The sequence below is a fragment of the Arachis duranensis genome, chromosome 6, assembly GCF_000817695.3.
Source record: "Arachis duranensis cultivar V14167 chromosome 6, aradu.V14167.gnm2.J7QH, whole genome shotgun sequence".
Lineage (NCBI taxonomy): Eukaryota > Viridiplantae > Streptophyta > Magnoliopsida > Fabales > Fabaceae > Arachis > Arachis duranensis.
The window spans coordinates 3,340,478-3,359,161 of record NC_029777.3 but is presented as its reverse complement, the minus strand read 5'-3'; the positions used below and the strand labels follow the sequence as shown (position 1 = coordinate 3,359,161).

At 31.8% G+C, this 18,684-nt stretch overlaps 1 protein-coding gene and 1 pseudogene across 1 annotated transcript; both read left to right on the top strand.

Moving 5' to 3' along the window:
- The first annotated feature begins 5,638 nt into the window (after window positions 1–5,638).
- LOC107491847 (probable serine/threonine protein phosphatase 2A regulatory subunit B''delta) lies at window positions 5,639–11,315 on the top strand (annotated as a pseudogene).
- A 3,287-nt stretch (window positions 11,316–14,602) lies between these two features.
- LOC107492004 (phosphoenolpyruvate carboxylase kinase 2) lies at window positions 14,603–15,922 on the top strand. Its single transcript, XM_016112953.3, has 2 exons — window positions 14,603–15,496; window positions 15,590–15,922. Exons 1-2 carry the CDS (start codon window positions 14,719–14,721, stop codon window positions 15,637–15,639), a joined length of 828 nt encoding a protein of 275 aa, XP_015968439.1. The 5' UTR covers window positions 14,603–14,718; the 3' UTR covers window positions 15,640–15,922.
- The last annotated feature ends 2,762 nt before the right edge of the window (window positions 15,923–18,684 follow it).

Below are 18,684 nucleotides of genomic sequence, written 5' to 3'. Positions count from 1 at the left end.
ATAAATTGTTATTTTTTAAGCTTTTTTTTATTTTTATTATATAAGTCCATTGTCTTAACTCTTAAATATGAGAGTAAAGAATTTGTTAAGGTGAAAAATTAAAGTGCATTTAGTTTGCATTCTTATTTCTGATATCTTTTGTTTTTACTATTTAGAAAACAATAAAATAATAAAATATTTATTTTTCACAATTTGTTAAAATAAAAACATAAATCAAATATATCTTAAGATTTAATCATTTTTAAACTAAGTAGTAAAATTCATATATAATAAAAATTACAAATTTAATTATGATTAATATTTTATTTTATGATTTTACTGATTTTTACACTTCATATAAATTTTTTTCGTTTTTCACCAACAAAACTAAAAGTGATAAATATAAATAAGTATAGTATTACTCTTCTCAATCTTATTAGTTAGTTCATATGAAATGTGATGACTATTTGAATTCATTGTGAAATAATATTTTGGCAGACTTTAGTTCAAAATATTAGTTATTGTATTTCTTTAAAAAAAAGAATAGATTATATTTTTTGTCCCAAAAATTTGATAAAAAATTTAAAGAACTATGGTCAGGATTATAAAAATTGGTTGTGTAAATTTTAGGAGAATGTTGTGTTAGTGAAGAATTTAATAGTGTATTATCTACATCTGAGAGTGTGGATTACAGGATATTAGTTTTCAAAGGCAACCTTTCACCTGGTAAAAGGGGCAACTCGAAAAAGACTTGATAGATATATTTCTAATAATACTTGGTCTCAGAGGTTCAGTATGGCCGTGGTGAAACATCTTCCTAAGCTTAAATCGTACCATATTCCGATCCGTTTGAACTTGAAGACGGCTTCAGGTCTTACAAATTCTAATCAACCGTTCTATTTCTTGACAGCATGACTCACTCATTCTGATTTTGATAATCTTCTAGATAGATCCTAGCGGGAGGAAAATACCATGGAGGTTAATATTAGCAACTTTTCTAAAGTAGATAAGGCTTGGAACAAAGAAGTCTTTGGAAATCTTGCCAAACGAAAGGCTCACCTCTTAGCTCAGTTAGATGGTATCTCTAATGCTCTTCGTTTCCAAATCAATCCTTTCTTGAATAATTTACAATATGATCTTTGGAGAGAACTGGAGACACTCATTATTCAAGAAGAAATATACTAGAAACAATGTTCTAGGTACAAATGAATAAATTTTGGTGATCAAAATACATCTTATTTTCACAGTACTGCAATTTCTAAAAGGAGAAGGAACAGGGTGACTATGTTAAAGGATGTTAATGGAGAATGGGTAGAAGACTCTGTTTTACTCCAGAATATAGAAGTTCAATATTTCCACAATTTGTACACTAATGATAATTTTTATGAGAGGCTGGAAGCTCTTGGTCTATTTCCGAATCTGTCAATGGAGGAAAAAAACAAGCTGGATAGAATGGTTAGCGTAAAGAAAATTTCCGCTACTCTATTCTCTATGGGAGCATGAAAAGCTCCCTTACCTAATGGCCTTCCTGCTATGTTTTATCACAGTAAATGGGAAACGGTCAAGTCTTCTCTGGTAAATTAGGTAAATAATATTTTCAGTAACCATTTTGACATTAAAACAGTAAACAAGACATTTATTTCCCTAATTCCTGAAAGAGATTGTCCAAAATCCTTTCACCATTTTCATCCTATTGGGTTATATAATGTCTCATATAAGCTTGTTACTAAGATTATTGCTCAGAGACTAAAAGAGGTGATATCACATCTGATTAGTCCATCTCATGGTGCCTTTGTTCTAAATAGACAGAGTGCATATAACATAATTATCGCTTAAGAAGCTATTCACACTATGAGATCAAAAAAAGGTCTTATCGGCTATATGGCAGTCAAGATTGACCTTGAGAAGGTATATGATCGTCTGAACTGGCAGTTTCTCCATGACACTCTCACTGAAACTAGTCTCCCAGTTAATCTGATTAGTCTTATTGATCATTGTTATTCTTCTGCTGAAATGCAAGTCCTCTGGAATGGAATCCCTTCTCCCTGTCTAGAGGTATTCAACAAGGTAATCCCTTATCTCCATATCTATTGGTTCTGTGTATTGAGTGTTTAGCCCATATCATATTGACTACTGTGAATAATAATCTCTGGGACCCGATATGTTTAAACCGAGGAGGTCTTAAACTGTTACATCTATGCTTTGTGGATGATATTGTTTTGTTTGGCAAGGCTTTCATGGACCAAGTGGAGATAATGAGGGATATTCTGGATCTCCTCTGCCATAGCTCTGGCGAGAAAATGAGCTTTGAAAAGTCTTATGTTTTCTTTTCAGACAATGTATCCTTTAATCGAAAAGTTGACTTAAGTAATGCCTTGGGCATGAAACTTACCACAAATTTGGGTAAGTATTTAGGGGTTTCTTTACTTCATGGCCGGACTAAGAAAGAAAATTTCCATTTTATTCTGGATAGAATGGCCAACCAACTTAGCTCCTGGAAGACTCAAAATATTTGTCTTGCAGAGAGGGTTACTTTAACGCAATCCGTACTAGCTACCATCCCTTCTTATTTAATGCAAACTATGAAGATTTCGCTGAGTGTTTGTGACAAAATTGATGGCATTTGTAGAAATTTCATATGGGAAGGACTTTCTGATGGTAAGAAGCCTCATCTCCTTAGTTGGAGAAAAAAGACGCAGGGAGGATTGGGTTTGAGACCGGCCAGAGCTCTTAATAATGCTCACATGATAAAACTAGCTTGGAAGATGATTCACCATTCTGATATTCTATGGGTATATGTCCTACGGAGCAAATATAGATGCAGCAATAATCAAATTTCGATAATTAACAAGTCTCAATCTTGTTCTAATGTATGAAAAGGTATCTGTCAGGTTTGGACAATTTTTGAGCAAAATCTCATTTGGAAACTGGGTGCAGGAACTCAGGTGAATATGTGGACTGACCATTGGATACCTGGTGTGCAAAGACTAGCTGATCTTGTCCTCGAATTCTTATAGAAAATCGAATGGAGGGCAAAGTGGCAGAATATGTGTTCGGCTCAAGTTAAAATTTTAATTTCTTTGGTAATTTTCTAGATGAAGATTGGGTTCTTATCTTGACTGCAATTAAACCGCCGAAGAGTGGTTTGGAAGAGGACCAAGTTGCTTAGTTACACTCATCTAATAGTTCCTTTACCATTAAATTAGCTTGTTCGATTTATTTGGAGGCTAAGGATAACTCTACAGTTGCACTTTTCACAAAGGTCTGAAAATTGCAGGCTCCACAGCGACTTCGTGCATTTTTGTTGACTAGTAGCAAACAATGCTCTTTTCACAAATGAGCTTCGTTTTCGAAGAATGGAATCGGATGATCTTTGTTGTATTTATGGTCTTTATCCTGAATTTGTGCTCCATGTCCTCCGAAATTGTAAAGTCGCGCATGAGACGTGGAAGAGCATAAATAATTCATTGAGTATGGATACTTTTTTCAGTAAGCCTCTTTACCCATGGCTTCTGAAAAATTTATCGGCTCAATCCCACCACCAAGGTTTTTCTTGGCCCCTGCTCTTTGTTTGCACAATGCATACCCTCTTATTTTAGTGGAACAAGTTCATCTTTGAGGTAGACCACTCTATGCAAGAAGATTTCATTTGTTGGACACCTCTACATCTAGCTAAAAACTACCATTTTGCACAATCCAAACTTTCTCGAACCAGGAATAGGTTGGTTCCTTTTTTGAGAAACAAATAAGATGGGTGTCCCCTGCCTCGCCATTCTTCAAATTAAATACTAATGGATCAGTCACAAAAGAAGGAACTGCGGCTTGCGGTGGTCTCATAAGGGATCATGATGGTAAGTTTTTGGCATGTTTCAGTGCTAATTTGGGTACTTGCTCTATTACTCAAGCCGAACTATGAAAAATTCTTCTTGGACTGAATTTGGCTATCAACCTTAGGTAGTGTTTGGTGGAGAGACAGAGACGGAAAGACAAAGATTGAAAGACAGAGACTAAGAGACAGAAATTGAAATAAATCTCAGTATTCTGTTTGGTGCAAAGTGGGAGACAGAAATTGAAACAAGAATGAAACTCTAATTTAATTTATACAAAGGGTAAAATTGGAATTAATTAATTGAAATGAGGATATTTTAGGTATAAAATGTTATTAAAGTTTTAGTCTCCATCTCAAAAAATTTTAGTCCTCTGTGTCCCTACTTTTTGGAGGTACTGAAATACTGAAATTTTAGAGATAGAGACAGAAATTTTAGTACCAGTCTCTGAACTAACAAATATGATACTGAGTCCCAGTCTCTCAGTCTCTGTCTCATTACCTCAAAACAAACGCTACCTTAGTATTTTTAACCTAAATATTGAGGTGGATTGTAAGGCTACTGTAAAACTCTGTCTGAAAAATATTACTGATTTTTATTTTGCCAAATTTTTTGTTGCTGCGATTCATTCCAAATGTCATAGATTTACCTCTTGAAAAATTCATCATGAATTCAGGAAAACAAATGTTTGTACTAATCGACCGACGACACAAGGTCATAATCTACTGTTAGAATGCCATTTTTTTTAGTCAGTGTCTTCTGCTATTTCTTCTTATTTCATGGCAAATACTATTGATCCTTTTTTTTCTAGAGTTATTTTTGTGTAGTTTTTTTGGGCTCTATTTTTTATTAAAAAAAAATAAACTAGCATTGCATGTGTCTAAAATCATAATCAACACATACGCAATTACGCATGCACAGATATATATCCCAAAACAGTAGAATACATTAGACAATTTATTTATCCCTAACTCAACCTAATTATTTTATGCAGAAAATTGAAGTCTCCTACACCTTATAGCGTAGAAATCAAGTCTCTTCTTGTCCTTTCACTCCTGACTCCAACCGAAAGCTTTATTATGAGACTAATTAACAAAATTGAACAAGAAAAGTTCATGGAAGAGACCTTTATGCCAAAAAAATTTTACACGCACAAGTGTTCTTAATCATCTCATAAAAGTGGCACACATCAAGGGTGGGATTCATATGAAACATTTGAGAAAATGTGAAAATTCAGGTGCAGTCGACTTCATCTAATGACTCTCAGTTATCAACTTCACGTGAAGTCAACTGCATCTGAGTTTTCAGGTTTGAAAAATAGCTTCCATGCTAACAAGGAGTAACTAGTTTCATTCGGGCTACACCCTAAGCCCCTGTTAGCAATAATCAGAGTCAGCAATACACCATATACATCCATCTACCAGTAACCAAGTATTCTAATTTTTCTTTTGAATTAGATGAATTCAACCCTCCATTGTTGATAAATTTGTTTGCAAAATCAAAGCTAAAGTCTTCATGCATGCATGGTTCAACAAACCCACTGATCATTGCATTGTATGCGAAAACGTCGGGGGTACCGTGCTGTTCAAGCAAGTCCATCTGAGAGAGTGGATAAGGGTGTGTCCAATTACAAATGTGAACATAATTATTAATTATTAACAATCCTTGATCCTTGATTAGTGAGATTCACAAGACTGAATTCTTCCTAAGTACACCACGTGTCGCCCTCTCATTTTTTCTACTATTTCCTAAAACTAAAAATACCACTAAAATTGAATTCATCCTCTTCCACAATTCTTTCTTCTTTCTCCTTCACGGATCTGCACATTCATTACATCGCTCGCATTCTTTTTCTTTTTTTTTTTCATCAAAATCTCGATCTGCTGACTCCGCCGCAACTATCGCAAACCGCATTTCCGATTAGTTTACGCTGTTCCGATTCATCAAAAGGCATTGAAATTCAGCTTGCTTCAGTGTCAAAATTAAAATTCTATAGAGGATTCGTATTTTCTGATCTCTATGCGTTTTAGTTTTCGTGAATGAGATGAGCACGGATGTCGTTAGCGATGTGGCGTCTCTTGACGTCGAAATGTTGCAGCTGCAGGAGGTTTCTGCTTTTGCTCTCAAAACTAACGCCTATTTCATGGAGGCGCTCTTCGAACAATGGTTATCGCTTCCCGAAAGCAATCGTTTGGTATGCATCGTAGAGATTCAATGTCTATTTCTTCATTTGAACTTTGCATGCGAGATTATCAATTTAATCATCATTTAGATAATCATAGTCGAGTCCACAATGTTTTTGAAAGGGATTGTTTCTCAACCTCTCCCTTTAGTTGAAATCATCTTATCCTATTATTGGAATGAAGCACTATGAACGAACTCTTGATGACTCAAGTGTCTGAAATTGTGGTTACCAATAAGACATGCTTATTTATTTATTTATTTATTTATTTATTAATTCTTTGAAAACTTTATCAAATATAATGAACGTGTTTGTATCTCACTTGGTAATTTTTGTAGATAACATCATTGCTAAATGATGCAAAGTCCGGTGCTCCCTTAAACGTGCCGGCGAATAGCAATAGTCCAAATGCTTGCAATAGTCCTTTGCCTTCCATGTTTCCTGCAGGCACTGCTCCACCTCTTTCACCAAGAAGCACGTCTGGTTCCCCTCGCGTCGTGAAACAGAGAATTGGTCCTTCTAATTTGAGTTCTCCTCTGAAGGTTGTCAGTGAGCCAGTTAAAGAATCCATACCACAGGTTAGAAAGAACAATGTACTGCCACTGTATCACTCTTTCATGCCATGTTCATTCTTGTAACATATAGACTTGTGTGTTTGCAGTTCTATTTTCAACATGGACCTCCACCACCAAATGACTTGAAAGAACAATGCTTGTCTAGAATTGACCGGTTATTCCGTGATCACACAGATGGGCTGCAGATGCATGGTGAGACACTGCACATATAAGTAGGTGATATTCTGAAGGGCCAGTTGGCAACTGAGAAAATGCATTTAAAATAGTTATAACTTATAAGTATCATATTCTTGCTATCTTAAGTAATAAGTAATAACACTCCCCCAACTAACTTTGCTTGAAAAATATAACTTCTTTTAAATGTTTCCCAAAGTCAAAAAGTGAGTATCTATCTGGAAGTCACTTTATAGTAGGTAGTTAAGATTCACTTTCCTGTTTACTTGTTTCCTTGTTATGCTTTGCCAGAATTCAAGCCTGTTACAAAGGAAGTTTGCAAGCTGCCATCTTTTTTTTCCGCAGTTCTTTTCAAGAAGATTGATAATGGAACTGGTGTCGTCACAAGGTGCGTAACTTTTTCTTGTTTTTTCTTTTCCAAAACACAACTTTTTACCTTTTTAATTTGTACCGTAGATTATGCTTCTTAGCCTTAGCTGTTTGAATACTTGACGTGCTGGAAATCTTGAGTAGCATAATAATTATTCAGAAAGGAAAAGAACTTTTATGGGAAATACAGACCTGTATTCCTGATTATTATGTTAGATATTCTTGAAAAAGGAGTGAAATTTAGAGACAGTGGATGGCAAGGATGCTAATTTTATTCTGATATCTTTGCGTGGAACACCATATTTATTATTAATGAATTAAACATGGTTTATTTAACTATATCTCCATTCCCTTCTTTTAAGAATTATACTTGAATGGCCTTTTCTCTGTAATTAATTAATTATTGTTTTCTACTAATTGTTATTGTTGAAATCCTTGACGGAATGCTCCTTCAGAGAAGCATTTATTGATTATTGGACTAAAGGCAACATGTTGACGAAGGATATTGCAACTCAGATGTACACAATTTTAAAGCAACCACAGCTCAATTACCTTACCAAGGTATTTTGCTTTTATTTCTTTATCAAAAGTTCAAGACAATTAATTATTCCCTCCCATTTGATTCTAGCTTCATTTATTTTTTTAGGGTCACGTTAACTGATTTTTGTTTTTGGCTGATATGATGTTCCTATCTATCTTTCTTATTGAAAACCTTTTTTTACTCCCACGTCAGGATGATTTTAAACCCGTGCTACGTGAGCTTTTGGCAACCCATCCAGGGCTAGAATTCCTGCAGAGCACACCTGAGTTCCAAGAGAGATATGGTTTGTATTCCATCTTAGTTACAACCTTGCATTCCTAGGCTCATAAAATTGTAGATATCAGCAAATAAATTTGAGATTCATAATACTTAGTTCCTCAAATACTTCACTTTTGGGTTCATGGGGGACCAAAGGGGTGAGGGGAGCCCCTAGACCAATTTTTGAAGTTTCATTATAAAGGATTAGGTAAAAATAAATGCACCAAAAGATAGGTTTCCGTAAAAGTAAGCTTATATTGGACTTCTTGTAGTTTCACAGAATGTTGTAGGTTGTGTTTCATGCCTTTGAAAAGTGGGAGGAAGGAGGCCGGTTCTGTACTAGTGCATAAGTTTGTGTAAAAGGTTTCTTTAAAACAATTTTTGAGATTGTTTGATTTATAATTATGCATATGGGGTTTTTGCTGATCGTTAATTATTTAAGATAACCAGTTAAAGGACTTTTATCAAACTTGATTATCGAAGATTCATAGCTCATGGTTTCTGGCATGATCCTCTTGTGTTATCTAGGATGTGAATATGATGTTCATTAATACTTGCCTTTCCAATGTTCCAGCTGAAACCGTAATATATAGAATATATTTCTACGTGAATAGATCGGCAAATGGTCGTCTTACTCTGAGGGAGCTGAAGCGTGGAAGCATAATTGATGCAATGCTGCATGCTGATGAAGAAGACGACATCAATAAGGTTTTAAGGTATACAGTGTTAAATGCCATTACCATCAACTTCAGAAAATGACCGAGACATTTCTTTTTCAAAGTTAAGGTTTTAAGGTTCTAAGGTATATTTATTTTAAAATGCATTAAATTTTACTTTGCATGAAACAACTGTTTGCAGGTACTTCTCTTATGAACATTTCTATGTTATATACTGCAAGTTTTGGGAGCTGGATACAGATCGTGATTTCTTGATAGACAAAGACAACCTTGTCAGATATAGTAATCATGCGCTCACCTATCGAATTGTCGAGAGAATATTTTCTCAGGTTTGTGTGGATTACAATATTACAAATCAATTTTGTCTCAAGACTTGCCTTCAGCAGTCTTCATCTTCTGCTACATACAATCCAAAACCACATCTCTCTCTCTCTCTCTCTCTCTCTCTCTCTCTCTCTCACACACACACACACACACACACACACAATGCATTGTTAAATTACACATGTGCATAGCATGTTTTACGTGACTTGGATTTTGAACTGTGCATATGCCTGTGAATGAGTCCATGGTTGTCTCTTGGAGACAGATTGTGGACTTGTGTTGGATATCTTTCCCATTATTAGGAAACATGGGAATTTGAACTTTGTGAATAACTTATTAGCTACGTGTGAATTTGCTTGACATTGTCATATGATTAGGTTCAAGTGCATTGATTTGGATGGAAATGGAGTTCTGACACGGAATGAACTGCAATATTTTTATGAGGAGCAATTGCATCGAGTGGAGTGCATGGCCCAAGAGCGTGTGCTATTTGAGGATATATTGTGCCAAATACTTGACATGATTGGACCTGAGGTTTTCTTTCAATTTTTCTTTTGGGTGTTTGGTCATGTTACACTTCTGTTATTGGGAATTCATAGCTGAAAAGTGATGCAAATCTAATGAGCCATTACTTCTATTTATGTTATTACTAATCCTTTTACCACAGGGTGCTTTTTATTTTGGTGCTCCTAAATTTAACTTCTCTGCTCTGCAGGATAAGACTTATATAACTCTGCGTGACCTGAAAGGTCGTAAACTCTCAGGACATATTTTCAATATCCTGTTCAATATAAATAAGTTCATGGCCTTTGAAACTCGTGACGCATATTTGATTCGCCAGGTACCTAAATATGTGATCAAAATTATTGTGCTATTTGCCTATTTGATATGATGCTACATTGCTAATGAACCACGAGAGTCATGACTGCCTTGTTATATGTCCTGTGTAAACAGGAACGTGAGAATCCAACACTAACGGAGTGGGATCGCTTTGCTCATAGAGAATATATTAGGCTTTCAATGGAAGAAGATGTAGAAGATGCCTCTAATGGAAGTGCAGAAGTATGGGATGAATCAATGGAGGCTCCCAACTGATATTTTTTAGGTAAGTGAAATATGATGTTACAAATTCAATTTTAATCTGCATTCATTGTGAATTCAGAAATTCTTTCTTGTCTGCTTGCCTAGGGCCGCCTAGGGAAATGGATCGTCTCCATTTTTTTGAACACTTGAGAGAATAAAGTGTGATCTTTCACCTTTAATTCTATAAGTGGGACCAAAATTAAATAGGAGAGAGAGAACAATGAATGGTAGGATTAAGCACTAGACACCATCCAGTTTTTTTTTCACCGGAGAGGATCCATTCCCGCCGCCTAGCTTGCTAGCCATCAACCCAAATTGAGGTTTTTCTTTTTTTGGTCAGAACCCAAATTGAGGTTTGATAGTATGGCTCAGGCCAAAAAATGCTAGTGGACAAACATTTTTAGTGTAAAAAAGTAGAGAATTTGCTAATGTTGTTTCAAATATAAAGACAAAAACAAAGAAAAATATTGGTCACCAGACATTTTTATTTTTTACAAATAAGTCGCCTGGAATTATGTCAAATGTAGTTTAGCGGGCTCGCTCAAATGAATTGGAGCTTGGATGGACTAGTTCAAATTTTGATTGCCAATCACACTTGTTTTATCAAGTTATTCCCACTAACGTTCCTTTTTGACATCAGAATATCATGTAGCTAGTATGCTTCCTTGTTCATTTGTTTTCTGGTAACCATGACACCTATTTTAACCTAGTCTGATTTTATACTTTATATCATTATACATTAATGCAGTGTATCAACATAATTTAATGCCCAATAATGGAAGGACTCGCCATTTGTTCGAAGACACTAGACTCAGATCAATTTTAAAGTGTCCTTCAAATTTAGCCACGAGAATGAAACATTCCCAGCTTCTCTAATAACTACTGAGTGTGTCTTTGATTGGGGGGCACACAGCAGCAACAACATTGGAATCATGATCGGGGAAGTTTTGTAGCTTGTACTAATGAGTCTATGTTAAAGTGAGGGCTGGTTTGCTAAGAGGTGATTAGCCAAGTTGAATTAAATTGACATAGCTTAGTATGCTTACCATTATTAGGGAGATTTTCTGATGGATAAGTTTGTAGTTTACTTTTCGGTGGAGACCAATTTTGCAGTTTTGCCTCGGATGTGTCTAAGATTTCAGTTTTTTGTAGCCTATAATTCAGACAACCCTTCAGCAAATAATTTATTTCTCCCCACCTTTTTCAGACCAATTGAAGGATTATGTAATGCTACTTGCTAGTTGCTACATAAGATCCATTCTGCATTATTAGATTTGTCTTTCAGGATGTATGCAGAGCATTTAAGTTGACATTGGATTTTGTTTTTATCTTGCGTTTTCTTCGAAGAAAACGTTGTTTCATTTTCGAATAATATCATTTTATTAATAATAATTACACGGCATTTCCTTCGCAACTCCCCTACATACTAAGAATAAGTTAATACCGTAATAGATGATGATTAAGATTTATATAAATAATTACGGAATGTAATTCTCATTTTAATAATGACATTTTTTATAAATTCATACAATGTAAAAATTATGTATAATTATATATATAGTTATATTATCAAAAATAAGCAGCAATATTATTTTCTGATAATTGAAATTAAAAAAATAACCTATTCATCGAGTTAATCATATTTTTTAATAAAAAGTTTTATTAGTAGTATATCACTTTATTGGTAAGTCATTTTCTAAGAATCATTGTATTTTGTATTTTAACTGAAGTAGTATTCACCGTAAAAATGTTAATTAGAGAATGAAATTGAGCAATAAATTTTTTTCTTTTTTTAATATTATTTAAATAATATTAATATACATAAAAAATGGTCTAATTGCTAAAAAAAATTAAGTATATTAAAAATCTAATAAATTTTTAAATAATATTAATATACATAAAGAAAAAATGGTCTAATTGCCAAAAAAAAAGAGAGAAAATTAAGTAGAGAAAAGTAATATAACAAATCAGTCATTCCATAAAAACGTAAAAAGAATTTATATATTCATACACAAATATATAATAGTGGATATCAAAAAAATTTCTTAGTGTGCATGTGACAATTTTTTATATAAACTACATATTACATAGACTATAATTTATTACTACATGATATCAAAACATAAATAATTAATGTAAAAAGGAACAACGCATATATTAAGCCACTTTGAATCGAAAAGAAAAACTCATGTAAATTGGCTAATTTAACTTATTCAATCATAATAAAAAAGAAAAAGGGAAATTTAAAGTATTTATAATTTTTTTTAGCAATTATATTACATATATATAAAAAAATTAGTCACTAGAACATATATTAAAATACATAATATATATAATGATATTGAATGATGTTACATGGCCAAATTTTGTTGGTAATTAAATTTAATTAAATTAACCTAATTATTTATCAGCACATTAAAAATTATCTAAATAAATGTATATGTAAATTAATATTTTAAAATTTAGTTTGGTAAAATTTTTTAAATAGGTATTTTACAAACACTTCATTTTTTATTTGGTAAATTAAAAAGGTTATGTACTTGTGTTTACAATTTTTAAAAGTTAGATGTGCTTTTAAAAGTATCTAAAGAAAAGCTTTTAAAAGTTTAATCGTGCTCATCAAAATTAAAAAAATATAATATAATATTATCTATTAATTAATATTTAAATTTAATTCTTATATTAATATCTATTATAATATTTTAAAATTTTAAAAACTATTTTATCAAACATATTTGTTGTTGTTTGTGCTTATTAAAAACTATTTTTATTTTAGTTTATCAAATATAAATGCTACAAAAAATATTTTTTAAAAATTAACTTTTATAAACTACTTTTAAAAGTAAAAATTTTATTAAACCAAGTCTAAGTAAAATGAAAGTTGAGATATATCAGGAATTTGGGATGCTCGTTAAAGTATAATAATAAACTTTGGTTGTGTATTTGGTTACAAAAATATTTGTTCACCTAATATTTTTAAATTAAATAATTTAATAATTAATAATATTTTTATTTTCTTATTTTTTAAAATATTTTATCGAGGTAAATACTAAATTGATAAAATAGTATCTAACATTTGTTATTGATAAAATGATTCTCAAGAGATTTTAAAATTTAACAAAAATATCCATACATAAAAATATGACGTCACAATGAACGAAAAATGCTGATTTAGCAATCAAAAAAATTTCAGTAATAGTGGCAGAGAATTCAATGACGTTTTCGACAAAGAGGAGAGCTTGATGTGCTAATCTCTTCCCTCACCTCTTATGTTTTCTCTTTTTCCTCCAAGCTTGATTCGCTTCATCATCAAGCGGCTATTAAAGCACATAGAGGAGAAGCAACATCGAACATCTCTCTCTCTTCTTACATATAATGATAGAGAATTTGAATAGAAGCCATCCCTTTTGTCTTTTGCACGCCCTATTTAACTCAGTTCTGGTAGTTAATTTAAAAAAAGAATAGACATCTAATTGAAATGGATGAAATTTTTCAATCAATAATTAAAGTATGATATTATTGATTCGCTTAAGTTTCTCATTTGATTCGATCTATCCTGATGAAAAGAAGATAGAAGGTTTGATGCAACGAATGAATCAGATTGACTTGAGAGGAAGTCCCAAAAAATAATAGACAAAAAAGTCTTGATACAAGTAACGGAGGAGATAAGAGAAGAGATTAGCGAATCAAGCTCCCTTCCTCGCTGAAAACACTATCAAAGTTTTCTGTCACCATTACTGAAACTCTTTCAATAACTATATCAACATTTTCTGTTTAATATGATGTCATGCTTTTACATTTGAGTATTTTTGTCAAATTTTAAAATTTTTAAAGATCACTTTATTAATAACAAAAATTAAATACCATTGTAAAATTTTTTTAAATACCGCCGATCTAATATTTATCTCTTATCACTTCATTTAAAATGAACAATATTAATTTCTTGCCTTATCTTTCAAGTTTCAAGTCATCATCCAACAGAATCTGTCACTCTATTTAAAATCATTTAAAAGTTTATAGTTTGTTTTAGGTATAACTGATTCTGTATTACTTTATTTTTTTATTTTTAATTATATACAATATCTAAACAAAAATCAAAGTTAAATTTAGGAGCGGTGATATCGTCATAACTCAAATTTATTCATTAGATAGCAAGTCTTCTTGTGCGAGAAGATATATAAAAGGAGATGTCAATTTAATAATTTAATTAATATCTTATCTTCTAAACTTTAATTTAATATCTTATCTTCCATATCTTATAGTGTATAGAACAGTTATAAACCGTAAAAGTCTTGCCAAATTTAATTTTTATTTAAAAAATAAAAAATATTTTATAATAAAAAATTAATCATAAACCCCATGTCAAACTTAATTAAACGGAAGGGGTCAATTTTGTAAGTTATTGAAAAAAACGAAAAATAAAAAGAGCGTAAAAGCATGATGAGCGCCATAACGGACTCAAACAGCAGCGGCCATCATAGATTCCGTTTAGTTTGACAAACGTGTTGTGTTGTGAGAAATTGGGAATTTTGAAACCGAATATTCCTTTCCTTTATTCCCATAATACCCTCCCACTCAGAAGTCCAAAACCCCCTCCATAACCCGCTGTCTCTTCTTCTCTTTATAAATACAGAAACCACCGCAACCTGAAGACCCCAAATCACGAAATCAATTAGGGATTAAGAAAACGAGAAAACCCTAAATCAGAAGAAAGAGAGTGAAATTGACAATGTGTGAAGCCTTGCAGAGACAATACCAATTGCTGGAGGAGATTGGTCGTGGTAGATTCGGCACTGTGTTTCGCTGCTTCGACCCTAATTCCGGTGAGTTTCTCGCATGCAAGGTTATCGATAAGGGTCTTCTTCTTGACCCCACCGATCGTGCCTGCATCGAAAACGAATCCAAGTTCATGACTTTTCTTTCTCCACACCCTAACATTGTTAAGATTTTCGGAGCCTATGAGGATTCCGATTCTCTCTCCATCGTCGCTGAGCTTTGCGAGCAAGAAACCCTATTCGACCGAATTGCTGATCGACCTTTGCCGGAGATAGAGGCCGCCGCCGTAATGAAACAGCTTCTTGAGGCGGTGGCGCATTGCCACAGGCTGGGGATAGCGCACAGGGACATAAAGCCAGATAATTTGCTTTTCGATAGAAGGGGGAATCTGAAAGTTGCGGACTTTGGTTCGGCGGAGTGGTTCGGCGACGGAAGAGGGATGAGTGGGGTGGTGGGGACGCCGTATTACGTGGCGCCGGAGGTGGTGATGGGAAGGGAATACAGTGAGAAAGTTGATGTTTGGAGCTCCGGTGTGATTCTTTACATAATGTTGGGTGCTATTCCACCATTCTATGGAGAGAATGCTTCTGAGATTTTTGAAGCTGTTGTTAGGGCTAATCTTAGATTCCCAACTACCATCTTTAGGTCTGTTTCTTCTTCTGCTAAGGATCTTCTCAGAAAGATGATTTGCAAGGACCCTTCAAGGAGAATTTCAGCAGAGCAAGCATTAAGTAAGTTTTTAACTTCTCTCTTTTTTTTCTTTTTTTTTTTTTCCATTCATGATTAGTAGGTTTTTGTAAACTTATATTCATGTGTTTTTTCAGGGCATCCATGGATCTTAAGTGGAGGAGGTGTGACTAGTGATCTGAACTGAAGAAAGTAGAGGAAGAGGGAGTGATTGAATTCGAGGAATTTCAGCAGCAATTTTCCAATTTTGTTCATATGTCACATAGAAAATTAGGTGTAGATTTACCACCCTTAACAAAAAAATAAGAAAAGATATATGGTTGATGGTTCTAGAAAGTAGAAACTCTTATTTTATGGAGTTCTACGATTTTAAGCTAGACTCTGCAACTGGTTTTAGTTTCTCTGTTCTTTCCTGATGTACAGAGTTTTCACTAGTGAATTATAGATTGTATATTGATATTCATGTTTCATGTCTTTTTGATGTTTGGTGCAACTGAATTCAGTTGTTTATTCTAGTTTTTGTTCTTTTATTTGCTGATAAGTTAAATGTACCTGTTTAAGGTTACATTATTTTTTAATCTCTTAAAAAAGTGAAACGAGTTATATCTTATAACAATCATATATTGGTAGTTTCGATCGAAATTCACTCTTTATGAAAGTAGTTATATCAGTCTTTCTAGAAAAAAAAAATTTGTTCGGTTAAGAAAGAATAAACTTTAATTTCTCAAGTGAATAACATTTTATTTTTTTAAGAAACTAGATGTTTATATTTTAACTGTAAAATATTTTTGTTTCAATGTTGGATTTCTTGAAAGATATAAGCACATGTACCTCACACTCAGTCTACTCTTCAAAATTAGACACCAAAAAAAAAAGTCTACACTCCAAAATATTTTAGCTTTAAAATTAAATTCTTAATGATTAGATACATATATTTTAAGAGATAATTTTAATGTACTGATTATATAAAAAGTTTGATATTTAAAATTTAGTTACTTTTGTTGTTACATTTTTTTATATTGTGAGTGTATGAAAACTAAGTTTATATTTTAATCTTCAAAAGAGTTTAGTTTTTGAAGATTTATATCAAAATATCAAAACAAATAAGAATGTGTGTATTGAATGATTAACAGTTAAAATAAGAATTTAACTTAAATACATTGTTTACGTAACAAACCATTTCTCTTTTGTGTTTTTTCTTCAAAATCATGTGTATCACTCTTTTTTTTTAATTTGAAACATCTAAAATTAGGATAATTTTCACAGATTTTTTTAAGATTAAAATTATTAAAACTCAAGCTTATTTACGAGAATAATCAAACATATTCTACTGAAATAAAGTCATATAAATGCCAAATTCAATTATCTATTATCTGAAAATTCTTGCAAATAATAACATGTGACTAAGCCTCTTTAAAGTTTAAACTTCAAACTCAAAAAGATGAAGTATGCAGTGACGAAGAAGCAGGTTTGCTTATATGACTTTTTATCTTTTTAGAAACAAAATAATGGCGATAACTTATTTCAATAGACTATAGTGATGTGATACGTTGGTGCTCGTTTCCTTGAAGGAAAAGGAAAAGGAATATCCTTTGTTTTATTCTCTGTTTTTATGTTTTTAATTTGACCGTAGAAAAAATGAACACATGATGACAAATTGATAATTAATTCAATGGTCAAAATTCAAAGCTGAAGGACTATGCATAATGCATGGCCCAGGGGTCTTCATCGTCGCCGTCGCCGGCACCCCAACGCCACCACCTTCATCGCAATTGCGTCTTTATTCTTTTTGTTTTTTCTCTCCTAATACACATTTCTCAACGAAAAATATTTTGTCAAGAATATTTTAATTTTACACTTGTATTCTATAATAAATAAATAGAGTATTAGATAATAATACTATTTATACATCAATGTTGTTATTATTATTCCTATACAAATATAATTATTATTAATTAATTATATATTTAAATTTAATTATAATTAACAAAAAATATGTATTAATTGTTGACAAAATATTAATATTAAATAATATTTACTATGAAAAAATGAACAATAAAATTGTTTTTTTTTATTAATTTTACTCCTTGAATGATGGCAATTTTACGAGTCATGGGTTGTTTGATACTTTATTTGAATTGTCTGTTACGTTGAAAAACAGATATAATTTACTTATAGTCGAGCTTAAAATTTACGTTGTTATATATATATATATATAAAAGGATGACTATTTTGGAGTTGTTTGAATTGAAGTGTGAACATATCAGCAACACTTGGTGAATTTAATTTATAATTGCTTGCCATTTTCACGTATATAATATATAGTGCAAAAATTAAACTATAACAAATATATTATTTTATTTTGAATTATTGGCTTATGAGATGAGATCATGAACAAATATTAAGATTTTGATTAAGAGATATATTAAGAGTGTTAATTTTGTAACTTACAGTATAGGTAACTCTTATTATCTTGATTTAATAATAATTAAACTTTGATTTATTTAAATTTAGGAATTTATTCTATATTTTCAAAGCATTATTATCTAAAATAATATTAAAAATATTTGATAATAAAAAATTAACTAAAAATAATTAAAATTTATTTTTTTCTTATTCAGTATTATTTTTAAAGGATTTGGCGTTCACGGATTAAATCCCAATTATATGTATTATTGCTTTCTTATATATATTGTGTAGCAATAATTTCAAGTAAATAAGAACAATAATTTTATATCACAAAATATTTGTGAATTTTTTTTCGCAAATAAAGACGTGGTTTTTTGTATAATAAAGAATTTATATAAAGTTGCATTGTATATAAAATATATATTTGGAGTGTAAAAATCAAAATTTATTTTCTATATATTAGAAAGCATTAGTTATCCATATGTTATATATGCATTGTCTTTTACACATATATAATATGTAAGTATATATGTTACTATTTTTTTTTCTGCAGTGTATTCTTCATATAATTTAATTTAATGATAACGTGGGGAGCTGAATGTGGAGCCCACGCCAGAGCCAAAGTTTGATAACTTATCGACGGGATTATTCCTCGCTCCTGTCATGAATCTTGACTCCACTTTAATTATTTATTGAATTTATTTTAAAGATCTAAATTTATCTCTAAATTAATTTAAAATAAATGTTTAATTGGATGCATTCGATATATAATTAATGTATAATTTTATAAATTTTATATAAGAAAATAATAAAATCTAACATT

Coding starts and splice junctions, on each gene's coding strand:
- LOC107492004 (XM_016112953.3), top strand. CDS start 14,719: ATGTGTGAAGCCTTGCAGAGACAATACCAATTGCTGGAGGAGATTGGT. Junction 15,497..15,589: donor TTCAGCAGAGCAAGCATTAA/GTAAGTTTTTAA, acceptor GTGTTTTTTCAG/GGCATCCATGGATCTTAAGT.